The sequence below is a fragment of the Propithecus coquereli genome, unplaced genomic scaffold (genome assembly GCF_000956105.1).
Source record: "Propithecus coquereli isolate 6110/MARCELLA unplaced genomic scaffold, Pcoq_1.0 Scaffold1, whole genome shotgun sequence".
NCBI lineage: Eukaryota > Metazoa > Chordata > Mammalia > Primates > Indriidae > Propithecus > Propithecus coquereli.
Genome location: NW_012133857.1, coordinates 5,972,809 through 5,989,844, shown reverse-complemented (window position 1 = coordinate 5,989,844; position 17,036 = coordinate 5,972,809). Strand labels below are relative to the sequence as shown.

Genomic DNA, 17,036 nt, shown 5'->3' with positions numbered 1-17,036 from the left:
GAGGGCCGGGTGGGTAGAGCCGCTTTGGAGACTGTCCCACGCCCGCATCGCTCTTCTCTTTTGCATACCATGCTGAAGTACCCATTCGCTAGGATTCGCATGCAAATCGGGATTTTCAAATAAAATGCCAAGAGGTTTGAAGGCTTAAATTCATTTTCTAAATACTGAAGAAATTTCAAAGCTTTTGGGGAGGGAGAGAAACGTGCGGGTGTTTTATCTGTTACCGGATCTAAAATGCAGCGGGGCTTTGGCAGCGACTGAGGGCTGGGCACATATTTCTCATTATTAAAACCCTACCTGTGTTTTGCGAAGTGGTTTATTGCCACGTCCCATGTGCACCTTGAGAAAACTTTATAAATATGGCTTTTATTGCTCCTACGTTTTAAACTGTGCTTCTCTTTTTCCACCATTTACTGTATTTCCATATCGAAAGTTTCGTAGGTATCTGGAAAGGGGCTTCCTTTCTTCGAGGGTCTCATTCCTCCCACGGCGTCTTCCCTTTGGGGTATTTTCCACGTTATCTTTAATCCCATGCTTTTCCCGTTAGAAGACAGGCACACTACAACAGGTTCCTCAAACTTTAGGAAAGCAGAATACATTCCTTCTGCTAAACACGGCAGAAAACAGGGTCTCTCTCCGCCCCTGGGCATTGGGTGCGTCGGGGCCCTGGGCTGGGGTCTGCACTTGGCGAGTCCTGGGGCTTGCGCCTGCCTGGCAGGTCTGGAGCGCCCGCGTTTGGTCTGAGCCTGCTTCTGGGTGCCCGAGCCCTCGCAGGAGGCCTCGGATGCCGAGCCTTTCCGTGAACACCCCCTCCTCCTTTGCTCTCCACAGCAATGAACGGGGGCGTGTGCCTGTGCGTGCTGATGGCCGTGCTGGCGGCGGGCGCCCTGACGCAGCCCGTGTCCCCGGCAGATCCCGCGGGCTCCGGGGTGCCCCGGGCAGAGGAGGCGCCCCGGAGGCAGCTGAGGGCAGTGCAGAGGACGGACGACGAGTCCCGAGCGCACCTGGGCGCGCTGCTGGCCAGATACATCCAGCAGGCCCGGAGAGGTAAGGATGCTGCCTCCCCATCCCTCACTTTGGCCCCTGCCCCCGGCTCCCAATCCTGAGCCTCTTCTCTAGCGCCTGCCTGTTGGAAGTAACCTCTAGGTGGGAAACATAGACGACGCGTTAAACTGATAGATTTTTCACTTTCCTTTCCTGAGTTACACTGCACTGGACTCTGCAGTTTTCTGGACGTCCTGTGTAGCAAACAGAGATAGCGTGGAGGACTTAATTTATTAGTAAGGGGAACCTTCTTAAAGAGCTTTCTTTGAACAAATTTTTAGCAGTGGTGCTGTTTAAGTTCAACACCATTTTATGAAGACATTAAAAGATAATAACTGACCCCTAGAAAAGGGTTCCCAGATGTACCGAATACCCTCTGCTGTAAATGCACAGCACCTGGGAGCCACACGGACGGGAATCATGTTTTGGATTGGAGGCAGTTTTTTCTACCAACTTTGGCCATGGTGACACTGACGATGAACCCTGGCTGTGGGACAGTGTGCTAAACTGGACAAACACACCATTCAGCAAACACCGTGGAGGGATGTGGGAGGTGGGTCCCCTTTGCCATGAAGCGCTCTTAACCAACTGGTGTGCCGGGCCTGAATTTGAACCCTAACCCATGGCTTGACTGGAGAAGGAGAAAATGGAGGGCTCTGCTCCCCTGAGTCTCCTGGGGTTTCATATAAAGCTGAGACTGGAATTCCTTGACCAGGGGATTCAGAAGGAAGGAACAAGGTAATTGGTTATATTTCTTCCTCTCTTTGGGAAATTGCTCCAACTACCACCTTCTGTTTTGCTTTCCTGCTAGTTAGCTTGAAAGAGATGGAAATACTAGTCAAATGACAGAGAAATCTGAAGGCTTTTAGGTTCCTTCTGATTCTCTGTCTGAAAGTAATTCAGTATCTGTCTTCAGCTGTGGGTTGAATTTCAGCCATGCCAGTATGAAATATATATCCTAGGCTTTTCATTGAGCCATAAATCTGGAATCCCCCTCCCCAACTTTAGGGAAGATCCGAGAGAAACTGTTCTAGCAAAAAAGCTAGTTACCGAATTATTTCCTAGAACCAACACTTGACAATGGCTCTTATAGTACAAATCTCAGCTGGAAAGTTCTTCCTAGGCCTTCTTCTCAACTCCCCTCTTCCTCTGCCTTCAGCCTATTGTGCCAAACAAATCCAGGTGGGAATAGCAGTCATTTGGAAATTTAGCTGCCAAAACCCAGGATCAATGCTAGCTAGAAAACAATTATGTTCTTCTATTTGACAAATGTGCACTAGGAATAAATACTTACACATTTAGATACTGCACAGTTTCTTCGACTATTTTGCATATTTTGAGATCATGTCATATTTTTACTCAACTATAGTATATATTATGCTTAAAGGTTCTAAACATGACAATGCACTCTCTGAGCAGTGCTTAAGAGGTTATCGTCAGGACAACTATTATATAACCATAATAATTAAGAATAAAAAATTTAAATAAATAAAAAAAAGTTTATCATTAGGAATTATCTGCACAGCCTTCAATGGTCTGTGAAGAAGTGGTTCTATTGGAGGGCTGTCGGGTTGAGGCATCTAGTGGCATTTAGTGTACACCTGCCCCATGCCCGGGAAAGCCCTGATGCTATATCTGTATTGTCTCTCTCAGTCCTCACAACAGTCCTGAACAGTAAGTACTATTATACCTATTTTTTCAGGGTGGAAGCTGGGGCTCTAGAAGCATGAATAATCTACATGTGGTTGTGTATCTAGGCAGCAGGAGGGCTGAGACTTCTTCCAAGTCCCATCCTCCCCAAAGGATCTGGAAGCCGTGCGGCTTTCCAGCTGTACTGTCCACCCTGCCTTATAAAGTGTAAAGGAGCCAGGCCCTTCAATTCAATTCCATAGATCAGTTGTGAGCCCCTAGTCTATGTCAGCATGGGAAAATGAGTGAGGACTCTGGTAAAAACACGACACGAGGACAGAGCTGTATAGGGAATGGGGAAATTGAGGCGTGTAATAAATGCCGCTTGCATGCCTGAACATGGTGCCCCCACCAACAACCGAGGCTGCTTGTTCACATTGAAGCTGTCACTTTGCTTCCACTAGATGGATATTCAGGTTGTGCCCAGCCCTTAGAGTGGGCATTCTTCATCAGAGCAGGCAGGAGAATGGATCATATTTCCGTGTAACTATATACAGGTAATTGGGTCTGCAGGTTTTGCTGGTGAAAGGTGTTGAACAATTAAACAGCAGGGGCTGTTTTTCTTCTGCATAGGCTGGGATGTCTGCAAAAAGGGCTGGAATGTGCAGAGTTGATTCTTAGTTCCAAAACTGGGAGTGGACAGGGGTGGGGAGAGAAAGATGGGGATGTCGTTTCTGTTTTATAACTTAGCTTACTTAATTGCATTACCTAGTAAGACAGGATAACTGCCTCTGCAGTGTCATTCATCAGTAAATAAGCCACAGTCTGCCTATACTCCGCCTATGGGCAGGAGCTGGCAAGGGCAGCCTCATGCGGAAGGGCTGTACGCCAGCATCAGCAGACGTAGGGACACGGTGAGCCCCAACACAGTGGGAACCATTGAGTGAGCCTCCACTCTTCTACTCCAGAATAGGCCTGGGCTTTGTCCATGGAGGCCCCCGAAGAGCCCCCTTTCTTAACTCTTAGTTTGCACAGGAGAAGGCATTATACTGATTTCATACCCCTGAGGCCACTGTCTGTCCTGTGGGCTAGGACTATGTGTTGCATGCCTCCCAAGAAACTACCTCCTCATGTCCCTGCTCCCGTAGTGTGAATTATACAGGAGGATCACCCTGTTCCTGAAGACTTGACGTCCGTCCTAAAGGGCCCATTTCAGGTTCAGTTATTACATTTTGGTCAAAATGGCTGACTTAAATCACCTCTATTATCATCTCTCGCCCACCCTTCTTTGAGTGTTACTGAGGTGCCAAGACTTTGATCTGACAATGTGTCTTTGTCTGAACATAATTTTTTTTAAAAGAAGGTAATTTTCAAATTAATAATTTTTAAACATTATTTATATAGCAATGGGACTTGATTCCATTTTTTAAAAAATCATTCCAACATAAAGATAAGGTAATCGCACTACCTTAATGACAAGAGCTCTCCAAACACGTCACGGATGCTCAGGGATATTAAGGGGTGAAATTTGGAAATGGGCAAGTACTGGGGAATTACTTGGTTCATCTACACAAGCAAAGCACCCTTAGGGGCAGGGAGACTATAGGAGAACCTATAGAAGGGCCCAGACTGTGCAAGGCAGGAGGAAATGAATCCTCCTAAATACTCCTAGAACAAAAAACACTCCCATAACTAGTAAATATTGCCCTCTCTCCAGTTACACAGACATGGGTCTTTCTCCTCTCTTAGGTTTTGGTCCAGTAATTCCACTGCCTTGATAGCTCCTTGATACCTTTAAGAAGGTCTATGCTATTTTTTGTCTGGCTTTTCCCACTGTTCTCCTTCACTAACGGAACGAGTGATGCCCCTGTTTCCTTCCTCCCTGTTCCTTGCAGCTCCTTCTGGCCGAATGTCCATCATTAAGAACCTGCAGAGCCTGGACCCCAGCCACAGGATAAGTGACCGGGACTACATGGGCTGGATGGATTTCGGCCGGCGCAGTGCCGAGGAGTACGAGTACCCCTCCTAGGGGACCTGGCCTCCGTCAGCCCGCCAGGAAGCAACCTCCTGACCCAGAGGAGACAGAATAAGAAAACAATCACACTCATAACTCGTTGTCTCTGAAGTTTGACATTTTAAGTATCTATTTATTAAGTTCTCAATGTGAAAAATCTGTCTGTAAGATTGTCCAGTACAACCATACACCTCAGCAGAATTGTGCAAATGGAAGACAAAATGTTTCCTTCATCTGTGACTCCTGGTCCTAAAATGTTGCTATGCTATTAAAGTGATTTCATTCTGCCCCTCACTCCCTGCATCTACTGAGGGCAAAAGGCTCCATTTAGTCCCGAGAACATGCAAGGAGGGAAGGCTGATATGCGGCACCCTAGGATGAACCCCTGTAGGAGATGTCCCAGAAAGGCATTGGGAATCGAGGGTAAGGCATGGAGCTCACTTCCTTGCTGCAGGCCAGGCAGCCAGCAAAGGGGCCTTCTGTGGCCAGCTCCAGGGCTCAGCCCTGGCCACCCTGACCCCTGCTCTCATCAGCCAACCCCACCCCACACCAAGGTTTCCTTGAGGTTCTCTTGGCTTTTAAACAAGTTATAGGGCAATACTGGGTAGTGCTTTTGCATGCATTTGATTGCTCCGGGGCCCTGTGGCACAGAGGTAATTGTCCTTCCTTTACAGATAAGGAAACAGGCTCTGAGGGGTGATGGTGACTGGCCACATGCCCCAGCTAACGAGATTCACAGACTTGAGGGTTTAGCACTCTTAGGTTAGTGGGATTTTCATCACTCTAGCACTTCTTAAACCCCTCAGTGCGTAGAAATCACGCTGGGAATCTTGTTAAACTGCACATTCTGATGCAGAAGTCTGGGCTGCAGCCTGAGCAAGCTCCCAGGTGACATCAGTGCTGCTGGTCCCAGACTGTAGTTGGTGGTGGAGAGAAGACCCTGTGACTGCTTTTCCTGGAGCCCTGACGTATTTTAAAGTCAGTGGGCGTGTTGGAAGGACTGGTAGTTACCCAGGGCAGAAGCCAATCCATCCATTGGTTCTCTACAGGGATCAGTAAAGGGAACTCGTCAGAGGGGACAACCAGAGATGATCCAGTACCCACCACCCACAGTGCAGCCTTCCCATGCCCCCTGCTGAGGCCTCCAGGAACCTCAGATCTTTGTCCAGTAGAGGCCTTAGGTGGCCCAGTGCAGCAGAACATGACAGCCCCAAAGGGAAAGACATTGAAAACAATACTGGCAAATCTGTAGGTGGTCACAGAGGGGCTCTACCCAGCCCGCCATCTCCCACGGCTGGCAAGCAGTGCCATCTCCCTTAGTGGTGGAGACAGGACCCTATGAAAGTCCTCAGAGGGAGCCCCAGGAAGACTGGGTCAGTGCAATTCCTTCATTTGAGCTGAAGTTGGGATTCAGTGTAAAACTTAGACTCCAAATAGATAACACACAATATTATTCCCTCCTGAGAGTCCTACCTCATTCACTCCCTACAATGTGGTCTCCAAGACTGCCTCATATCATAGGTATCCAATGCCCACTCAATCCAAAATATCCAGATGCCTGTGTTTTTAGCACCCCCTCCTTGCAAAAAACACTATATTTATGGGTGTGTAGGGGACATTGGGTGTGAATGGGGATAGAATGTGCCCCTGTGTGTGTGTATGTGTGTGTGTGTGTGTGTGTGTGTGTGTGTGTGTGTGTGTACTGGGGTTGGGGGATGAATGAGAAACTTGGAATTTAATATAAAATCAGCAGTGCAGACTGGATAATGAAACTCTGATCTGAATTAATGATTTATGCATCATCAGGGAAGTGGGTGTTCCTGAAAATATCATTTCAAAGGTGAAGTCATGAGTCAGACAAATACAAAATGAACACATGTCAAAGATGTCATTTAACTCATCAATTAATAAAGCAACCAGTAAGATGTTACAATCATTTCAAAGGAAAACCTAAAGGACAGACACATCTGGACAGTCAGGAATGCTGAAATGAATTTGCTAACAGACAGAAAACTGGTTCATATCTACAGGTCAGTAAAATGCAGTGTTTGGAATAGTGTAAGTAGCCCAGTCAAAGACACAGACCCCAATAGCATCAGATAAATACCCAGAAAGGTTCCATAGAAAGGGCACCCAGCAATCCAAGTCTTTTGCAGCTTTTCCTAATGTGGGACAGGGAAAGGAAAGAACGTTTCCTGGCCTCCTCTTGGGTGCAGGACACTGGACAGAGAGCCTCGTGAGCATGAGCTCAGGAAACTGGCCCAATCCTGCAAGGTAACCATGATTCCGCTCCTCCAAGAGGAAACCAGAGTTTGGAGGGGCTAAGTGACTCGTAGGTGCACACACTGCCCACAAACGGCAGTGCCAGGATTTAAGCAGCTGGTTCTAGAACTTCTATGTGAGAGGCCTTAGAGCCACCATCTGGCAGGGAAGGATCCCGGAGACTTGTCTGGAAGCTGCATCTACACAATGAGGACGCAGAATTAGTGTGTGTGTTAATGTGCGGAGTCTCTGAGGGGACATGGTGGAGCTCACTGGGCAGGGCTGGGGGAGCCCAAAACCTGTGCCCTAGTGCTTCCAGCACCACCGCTGGATTCAGGCTGGCACCTTCTAACTGCATGGTCCCTGCTCTCATCTCTATGCCACATGCTGTCACAGGGGCCCAGGAACAAGGATATACAACCCAGCCCTTCCTCAGGGGCTCACGTCAGGTTCCCACAGCTAAGCTGACTGACTCTCACAGAGAAGCCAGCTGCTCCTCAAGCTCCACTTTAAAGAGGCCGAGGAGCTCACATCCAATCAGAAAGCCATGCCCTCTGCCCTGCGCCCCCATCCCTCCGCTGCCACCTGGCTTCCACTCGCTCCTCCACGTCCCGCCCCTCCTCCCCACCTTCGCTCTTCTTTCCCACTAGCTGTCTGTCCTTCTGGAATCCCTTCAGCTTGTAGGAACTCAGTCTGGGCCCTGTCCCCCTGCAGCTGTTCCTGCTGTTTCCACCTTCATCTTTGCCAATTAAGCCTGCTTAAAAGGCTCCCTTATGTTTATCCTTTGGAATTTAAAAGCTGAAAATGTCAACGGCTATCATTCTAGCCCAACACACATCCTACCCTACCCCCACTCCCATTTTACAGATCAGAAACTTGCCCCAAATCACACAATGAGTTAGTGATGGCATCTTTCTGGAACGAACTCCTTGCCAGGCTGAGACATAAAGGATTGCCTGGTGGTCCCTGCATTTGCTGATACTTCTGGATTTTTGGCTTAAGAGACCTGGCGTGTCCTGACCTGTGGCTATGCAAGTTTCAGCACGGCCAGCAGCAGAGGGTGGACGGGATTCACTCTCCCAAGATTTACTTTACCAAAACCTGGCTGAAACATCTCTCCTGTAAACAAGGGGGATGTACGCCCTTAACCTGTGGAACTCGAATGGCATCTTCGCTCTCAGGCCCAGACAATCCCGGGTGAAAAAAAGGGGAGAATGGGAGAAAGATAGTCTATGTTCATTCTTTTAACAAACAACAACAAAAAACACCACCCTTTTTTCTTGCCTCTGGTTTGAAGAGCTAAAGAATCCTGACTGCTTAACTAGATTTCCAGGTACTTTGAATTTTTTTTCCAGTATCTTCAAATTAATGCTAGTCCTGAAGATAAATTAAACAGAAGTCAAACAAAAAGAGAGAAAATCATTGCCTCGCTAATTTCCCTTGGGTTCTGGGTTCTGAAAACATCTACCACCAGACGTTAAAATGATTTATTTCTGTCTCCTGCTCTGAGCTATATCCTCCCACAGAACCAGGACGGCGGCGGCGGGGGGGGTTCCTAGATGACAGAGCACCTGCCCTGACTCCCCACATCCCCAAGGCCCATGCTGGACAGACCTCCCCTGAGACAGCCTCATCATCACTCCCACCTCTCTGACCTCGTCTCTTATCACCACCCCCCACTCACTCATTCCACTCCAGCCTCCCTGCCACCCTGGCCATTCCTTGAAAACACTAAACTCCTACCTCAGGCCCTTAGCACCTGCTGTTCCCTCTGCCTAGTTCACTCTCCCTCCCAAAGCATGGCTGGACCTCTCAGCTCATTCAGCTCCAACATCTCCTGCTCACAGAGGCTGTCCTGACTATTCTTTCTAAAAAAGCTCCTCCAAGCCAGGTGTGATGGCACACGCCTATAGTCCCAGCTACTCAGGAGGCCGAGGAAGGAGGATCACTTGAGCCTAAGAGCTCGAGCCCAGCCTGGGCCTCTGGATCTCACCTCTAAAAAACTTTTTTTAATTTAAAAAAGTTTAAAAATCCCCCCCCCCAGCTCTCTATCCCCTCCCCTTTTCTTTCATGCTTATTATCACTTGGAATTAAATTGTATATGTATTTATTCATTGTTTCTGTCTCACCAGTGTATACGGAACAGCAATGTTCTGTCAGCTCTGTTAGGACAGGGATTTTAGTCTGTTTTATGCATTGCTATATTCCCAACACCTACTAGGTACATAGTAGATATTCGACAAATATTTGTTTATCTACATAATTAATCAGTAAGGAAAAAATCTCTCTGGAACCCTGCTACTCAGGTCACAGATTGGTTTTAGAATCATTTTCATCAGATAATTTGTTTTAAAAATTAGAGAGGTAAAGCAGGCTCAGTGACAGGGCCAAGTCCTTCCAAGATAGGCATAAGTTGCAGAGCAGACCCCCTGCACAAAAAGATGGCTGACAGCATGCGCGGCATCCATGGAGAGTGGCAGTGTACTCTAAACTATACCCCACTCCAAACACACACACACACACACATCCTGCCCTATTTCTTTTGCTGCAGTTAAAATCCAGAAAGGGTTGGCAATATCAGAGAAGGAAAAAGAAGAGCACTGACAATTTTCATTACATTTACTCAGAATGTTAAAGAAGTTCAAACTACCCAAATTCATGTACATCCAGTTAGTTAAGTTAATATGTATCCAGTTAATTAAGCAACTATTTAAATAACGAGTGTGAGGATGATGTAGAAATATGGAAAATGCTTGTGAGCCATGTAAAGTGAAAAGGTCTTCTGATCTCTTTAAGTTTATTGGCCAATTAATGGGATTATGTGAAAATGATGATAGTCAGGGTAGGGTCACAGGATCACAGGTATTCTTCTTTCTCTTCTCCAAACTAGCTGCAATATTGTTAGATCCTCCTTACATCAGCTGTTGTAAGGCTCAGTTCTCAGGCTATGCCGGTCTACAGAGAGACGTAGAGTCATAAGAACAGCCACAAAACTAGTTCTTCAACCACCTCCTTTACCGAGGAAACACCCCAATTCTCCCCAGATGATTTAACCAGTCGCTGAGTTTTGTCGCCTGTGTGGCCACCCACACGTCCACCCTCTTCCCCTCCTCGGCTCCCTCCCACTAGCCAGGAAGCCCCCAGGAGACATCACCTCTGCTGGCAGAAGTGAGAGTATTCCTTCTTCCCGCCCACCTGCAGGCTCTGCCCAGAGTCTAGAGTCTTCTGATGCCTCCCATCCTTAGCATGGGAGCCTGGGCCATACTGCTGGCATTTATTCTCTCTGGGTCTCAGCAGCATTCTGCAGGGCCTGGATGCCATGGAACCTCTGTCATAAGCAGTTACTGTCAAAGACACCAGCTGCCCCAGCCAGGTGACTATACTGCAACCCCTCAGTGTGCAAGCCCTTTATCCTGCTTTATTCTGTTCCAGAAACACCATTGGCCTCTGAAGGCCACTTCTGTACATCTGAAATCTCTACATTTACTTTGTAAATTGAAAATGATAGCTGAGTCACATGGGTAGTCCATTCTTTATACCTGGTGGCTACCTTTGGGCTCAGCAAGGAAGAGATGATGCTGAGGTGCCACTAGTCCGGCTGCTGGGATGCAACCAGGGCACAGCCTCTGGAGAACTTCATCCATTCTTCTACAGCAGGTTTGCTCCTACGAATGCTCTGAGCTTTCCTTCATCTGAGAATGTCTTTATTTTACCTTCATTCTTGAGGGATATTTTTGCTGGATTTAGAATTCTAGGGTAACAGTTCTTTTCTTCCAGCATTTTAAAAACGCTGTATCACTTCTTATGGTCTCTGTGGTTTCCGGTGAGAAATTTGCAGCCGTCCAAGCCATTGTTCCCCCATAGATAATGAGTCTGTTTTCTCTGGCTGCTTTCAAGGTTAGCTTCATCTGTAGCTTTCAGTAGTTTGATTATGTTCTGTCTGGGTGTGGATTTCTTTGAGTTTACCCTGTTCTGAGTTTGCTCATGTCTTGAATGTATAAGTTTATGTTTTTCACCAAAATTGGGACGTTTTCAACCTTTATTTCTTTACATATTTTTCAGCATCACACTTTTCTTCTCTCTTTCTGGGATCCTGATGACACAAATGTTAGACCTTTTGTTGTTGTCCCACATGTCAGAGAGGCTCTGTTAATTTTGTTTTCATTCTTCTTGTTTGTCTGTGTGGTTTACATTGGATAATTTCTGTTTACATATCTTCAAGTTCACTGACAAAGAGTGAACTTCTCATTTCTATTCTGCTAATGAGTCCAACCAGTGAGTTTCTTAGTTTGGTTTTTGTATTTCTAAGTTCCCAAATCTCTATTTATATCCATTTCTTTGCTAAGATTTTCTATTTTAACATTTGTTTCAAGAATGTTTACAATTGCTCATTTGAGCACTTTTATAATAGCTGCTTTATAAAGATGTCGGACTTTATACTAAGTCCAACGTCTGTGAAATCTCCTCATTCGTGTCTGTTGATTGTCTTTTCCAAAGGAAATTAAAATTTTCCTGGTGCGTCATATGCTCAGTAATTTTGGATTTTATCCTGGACGATTTAAATATTATATGAGGAGACGTATCTTGTTTAACTCTTATGAAAAAAGGTTGACATTTTTGTTTTACCAGGGGACAGACCTGGTTAGGTTCAGTCAGCAAGTTCCCACCTACCTTCTGTGGGCTGTGGGTCCAATGTCTGCTCAGTTTTCAAAGATTTATGCTGCTCATTGGTTCCATTTCAGGTGTGCGCCACCCAGTGGCCAGACTGGGGACTTGGTGGCGGTCTACCCATTACTTGAGTTCTCAAAAGCCGCTGGCAGGCTAATTAGGACCAGATCCAAACACGTGTGGCTTGGGGTGAGCCCCGGAATTCATAAACCCCATGGAGTCATTTTCCTGAGCTCCTCCCTCTCTGTAATCGCCCCAGTACTTTCGGTTCCCTGGGCTCCCCTTTTTGGTCCTTCACCCAGAAACTTTTGGGGTTCTTGTTATTTTGATGCTACACACACCCATGTTTGGGCCTGTGTTCAGGTCCAAGTGGCAAGAGAACTGAGAGAGGAAAAAAATCAGTGGAGGATGGCCCACCCTCGGGATCACAGCTCCTCTAAACAAAGAGCAGGGTTCCCCTTCCTCAGAGTTTCAGCTCCCACCAGTCACACACCAACTGTGGCCACTGCCGACGTACAAGAAAGAAGAAATAAAAACCCAGAGAATGGTCATGCTCTCTCTGGGCATTAAGAGTTTCCTTTTGTACCCTCTGAGCCAGAACTAAAGGGCTTCCCCTGGAGCTGTGTGCCCCAGAGCCCTCTTCCAGTTTCCAGCTCTGTTAAGTTCAGGCCAGGGCGTGTAAGGGGGCCGGGGGAAGGGTAAGCTCACTACTATTTGATGTACTTCAGATTCTTGTGTTCTTCCTCAATCTGCCGCTGCTGTTTTCTTTTCATTGTCCTCAAATAGCTGCTTTATACATTCTCTCCAGGAGTTATCATCAGTGGAAAGGATGGGGGAAATGCACCTACTCCATCTTACCTGGAATCAGAGCATCAGAGTTTTTAAATGCAGAAATTGCCATTCATCGGGTGTCAGGCAGATGGGAGCGGGGAGGAGGGGATGGGCATATTCACACCTGATGGGAGTGGTGTGCACTGTCTGGGGAATGCTTGAAGCTCTGACTCGGGTTGGGCAAAGGCAATGTATGTAACCTAAACATCTGTACCCCTGTAATATGCTGAAATAAAAAAAAATTAGTTAAAAAAAAAAGAAATTTCCCGCAAACATCCCGACTTCCTCTGAGAATCTGCAAGGATGAGTCTGCATTTCTGCATGGTGACAATGTGGGGGCCATGGCTTGGCTGCCACTTTAGACAGGCGTGCGCTCTCTCACAGGCCAGCCTCACACCTTTGTGTTACATTTGCAACCCCGGCTTTAGGGGAGATTGAAGCCAACTACTCCCCAAAGGCAGCTGTGTGGGCACCACTCAGACGCAGCTACGCAGCTGCCCCTCTGCTCGCTGCATCTTCTGTTGCCAGCTCTTTCCTCTCTTCCCAGCCCTGGCCCAGGTTCACCTCTTCAAGGCCTGGCTGAAGCTCCTCTTAGGGTCCCACCTTCATCTTCCCTCAATCCCCCTGTTCTTCCTTTCATGCTGGCTTCTCTCCCTCCTGCTGTTCACCCAGGACCTCAGCCCGACTCTGAGCAATTGGGCCCAGCTGCACCCCTGGACTTCCCCTGTGGCTGTCTGGCTGCCACCTACCCTCGAGAAGGGCCCCAGTCACAGCCTTCAGGGCCTGCCCCTGCCTTCTGTCAGCCTGCCAGGGCCTGGTAGTTTCTGCCGGAACTCTAAAACCTCATGAAATGTTATCTCAAGATGTGCTGAATGTTTAAAACCCAATTCATCGTATCAGGCTCTTCTCTGAGAATGGGAGGTTAATTTTATTATCTTAATTTGCAATCTTTAATATGACTCCCGAGAGCCTTCTGATGTGGAAACTCTCCAGAGGGGAGAAGAGTTTCTGACAAGTGGAATGAGTGACATTTAATCACGCTCCAGGACTAGCATATTTTGTCTTTTCCTTCCCACGGCTCGCATGCCAGTCTGGGCAAAGAGCGACAGGTGCAGCGGGCAGTCATTCGAGCCATACGTGCCCAGCGCCGCTGGACTGCAGCCACATGACTGCAACAGGCTCAGTCTTCCTCTCAGTCCCGTTCCAGAAAACATTCAACGGCTCTCCTGCATCAACTTGTGTGGACTATTCCAAGCCTTCACTGGCTCAACAAAATGCGCTGAAATGTACGTGTGTGCCAGGTCCTGTGTTGATGTCGCAGGTACAGAGACCCAGCCACGTGGGAGATTCAGAAAAGGCAGTCATACGACAATACAACAAGAACTATGACAGATAACATGTGGAGGCAGAAAAAATGCAGAACAGCAGAGCTGACTGATCTGGGCGGTCAGCCGGACAGCGGCCTGGAGGTACTAGTCTCTAAGGAACCTCTGACACCACGGCAGCAAATAGGAACCCCGGAGTCAGTGAAGTTTTTCATATTCCCTAACCAGAGAAATGGAGTCTGTTCCACCCCCTACAGAAGACAACAGCACCCTCGAGTGGAAATTTTTTTAAAAAAACACTCCTCAAGGTGCCAGCTTCCCTCTGTTGAAGGCTCTGGCTGTACAGCAGTCCCCCTTATCCATGGGAGGGGTCCGTGTCCAAGACCCCCCGTGGATACCTGAGACCGTGGATAGTAGCGAACCCTATGGATACTATTATATGTTTTTCCAACTGATAACTAAGCCGGCTACTAGGTGACCAGTCGGGGGAGAGCGTCTACAGCGCGGCTATGCTGGACAAAGGGATGATTCACATTGGGACAGGATGAAATGGGAGGGCACAAGATTTCATCATGCTGCTCAAAACATTGCTCAATTTAAAACTTATGAATTGTTTATTTCTGGAATTTTCTATTTAATGTCTTCAAATTGGTTGATTGTGGGTTGCCAAAAACACAGAAAGCAAAATGGCAGATAAGGGGGGACTACTGTCCATACATTGAAATCTGCAAGATTCGGGTCCATTTCTCCTTTCCACCCAGTCAGCGGAAATTTTAAAACCCGATAATTCAGGCCATGGGGCTATTTTCTAAGAATGGGTGGTTTATTTTATTATGTTACTCTTGAATTTTTAATATGGCTACTAAAAGCCTCCTGGGTTTGGAAAATCACCCCATGAAAATGAAGTGAGAACAAGGAAGATTGACAAGTGAAATGCTTTTCATAGATTTAAAACTGAGAAAATAAAAAATAAAACCTCAGAGGTATTTTGAAGGCAACTTGGTAACTATGGTTACCTCTAATTAGTGAGTGCCTTATGCCTTCCAGATTTGAGTGAAGAAAAACTGAAAGGAAAAACAATTCCAAATAAGTAAAAATGTTAAGTTCCATCAAGTGCATGTAACGAACATAAAAACAAGATACAGAAGTTTGTTAATAGCAAATCAACTCTCCCCACCTTCCCCTCCCCCTTCTGTGTCTCTCCCTGCATAGCAAGGACTCGCAAACCAGACCTGGGAGTTAAGAAAATCTCCTTGACGGAAGTGACAACAGAGGTCAGCATCGGGGAAGACAGGCAGCTCACTGCAGAATCAGGCCGACACCAAAATCCTAGCTGTGGCTGAATTAGGGCGCAAGTATAAGCTACCCAAACGGACTCCTGTTCTGTGCTGGACACTGGGGAGCAGATGTGCCTGGCTATGGTCCCCATCAGAAGTACCTAATACTTTCTGGGATTTGAGCTTGGGCAGAGGGGGAAGGTCCAAGAGGAATTGTTCTGGAGTCCACCTTAGGATTCCTGTGAGAAGGAGCCACAACACGAAAAACACAGCCACACACAGAGCAGAGAGGACGCGGCATCTACTGCGCATGTCTCAGTGCCCTCGCTCTCTCCCGGAGCTGAGACCCTCGTCAAGGCCCTGTCTTCTATCTGAGTGAGTCCCCAGCTGAATCTGGGCTGGGACATGCTTATAACTGGAGGATGGGAAGGCCCTTGTCTCCCTGGGGGATATCTCCACTGCAAGGGAGAACGATTTCACCTACAGTTAATGAACTAACAAGATGGGTTTCCGACGAACACTAGTCAAAGGACACAGAATAAAATGGTTTTCTCTTCCTCTGTCGGGACAAGAATTGTGGGTTTGGAATCTGGGTGAGATAAACTTTGGCCTATATGGGAACCCCCTACAGTTGTTAATTTCTCATTCATGCATTCAAAAGCTATTTACTGAAATGATCGTGGTCCAGGCACTGTGCTGAGCACCAAAGATGCTAAATGAGAGCCGAAGGGACTAACATCCCTTTCTTAGTTCAGGGCTTTCTCATTCTAGTGGGAGGTGACAAATCTGGTCCAAAGGCAAAGTTTAGGGATCATTTTCACTTGGATGCCTAATAGACATCTCAAATTCAATATATCCAAACTTGAATTCATAACTTTCCCTTTGAGCTTTCTGCCCCTGATGCCTTCCCCAGCTCAGGTGATGGCTGTCCATCTTTCCAGTGGCTCAGGCCAAAATCTTGGCGTGATCTTCGATCCCTCTCTTTCCTTCACACCTTTCATCTAGTCCATCAGTTCTTGGCTTAACTTCAAAATGTATTTAGAATACCTTGGTCTGAGCCACCACTGTCCCTCCTCTGGCTTGTTGTAACAGTCCCTAACTGTCTGCCGCTTCTACCCTATGGTTGTATGTTCCTGACCACAGCAGTGCACTGGAGTCCTTGTTTCGGAACGAGTCATGAGGCCATAGTTGGCAGTCATGATCTCCTTCCTTCTCCACATAGTCTGTGTTCCCTGCAAGCCCACATACGCATGGCCACTTATGGTTCCAGTCTTTCTGAAATGAAAAATTGTATTTCTTCCACTAGGTAAAAAATTCCGACCAGCTGAGGACAAAGGGAACATGAAATAGGTGGTGGAGGAATGAAGTCACAATGACCAACCAGTAGCAAGGACTACCACACTGGCTTTTTTTCAACGTGGGGGCATAAAGAATTATTTGAACAGGTGTTGGAAGACTGAAAAAGCAAAAGGGAATATTGAGATAACATAGTGCTCGTAATGGCAGGAATCAGAGCCCCCACCTCTCTAGGGCTGGGGGAACAAAGGGAATAGGTTGAGATTAATTGAGAAGCTTAGAGGAGTGGTACTGAACAGGTGCGACCTAAAGCTCTGAGGACAGAGTGTTACCTGGCTGTTGTCACTGAGCAGCACTGGGGAGGAGTGTGATGGGGCATGTTCTGCAAATGCGGGGGAAAACTACAGACTGGAACCAAATGCTGTTGCCAGGGTGAAGAAGTTGCTTGGATGACATTGATGGGAACAGCATCCAGACAGGAAGAAAACAGTCTCCCCTCCCTCCTCCAGCCCCAGTGGTGATCCTACCAGCAGCACCTGACATGGAAGTGGATTGCAGAGTCCCAGCCCCAGCTGGGTGTAAAGTGGTGCATTTGGACCTGGGAGACAGTCTACGGCCATACCACCCTGAACGCGCCCAATCTCATCTGGAGCTGAGAGACAGTAACTTAATAAATAGCACAATTAATTT

The 17,036-nt window shown here is 47.2% G+C and overlaps 1 protein-coding gene across 1 annotated transcript; it reads left to right on the top strand.

The window, feature by feature from the left end:
* Positions 1-831: 831 nt before the first annotated feature.
* CCK (cholecystokinin) lies at positions 832-4,975 on the top strand. Its single transcript, XM_012648944.1, has 2 exons — positions 832-1,047; positions 4,569-4,975. The coding sequence occupies exons 1-2, from the start codon at positions 834-836 to the stop codon at positions 4,700-4,702; spliced, it is 348 nt and encodes a 115-aa protein (XP_012504398.1). The 5' UTR covers positions 832-833; the 3' UTR covers positions 4,703-4,975.
* Positions 4,976-17,036: the final 12,061 nt, after the last annotated feature.

What these genes read in the sequence shown, in the direction of transcription:
- CCK (XM_012648944.1), top strand. Translation starts at nt 834, where the DNA reads ATGAACGGGGGCGTGTGCCTGTGCGTGCTGATGGCCGTGCTGGCGGCG. An exon ending in CATCCAGCAGGCCCGGAGAG is followed by an intron (nt 1,048 to 4,568) that starts GTAAGGATGCTG and finishes TGTTCCTTGCAG; the next exon opens with CTCCTTCTGGCCGAATGTCC.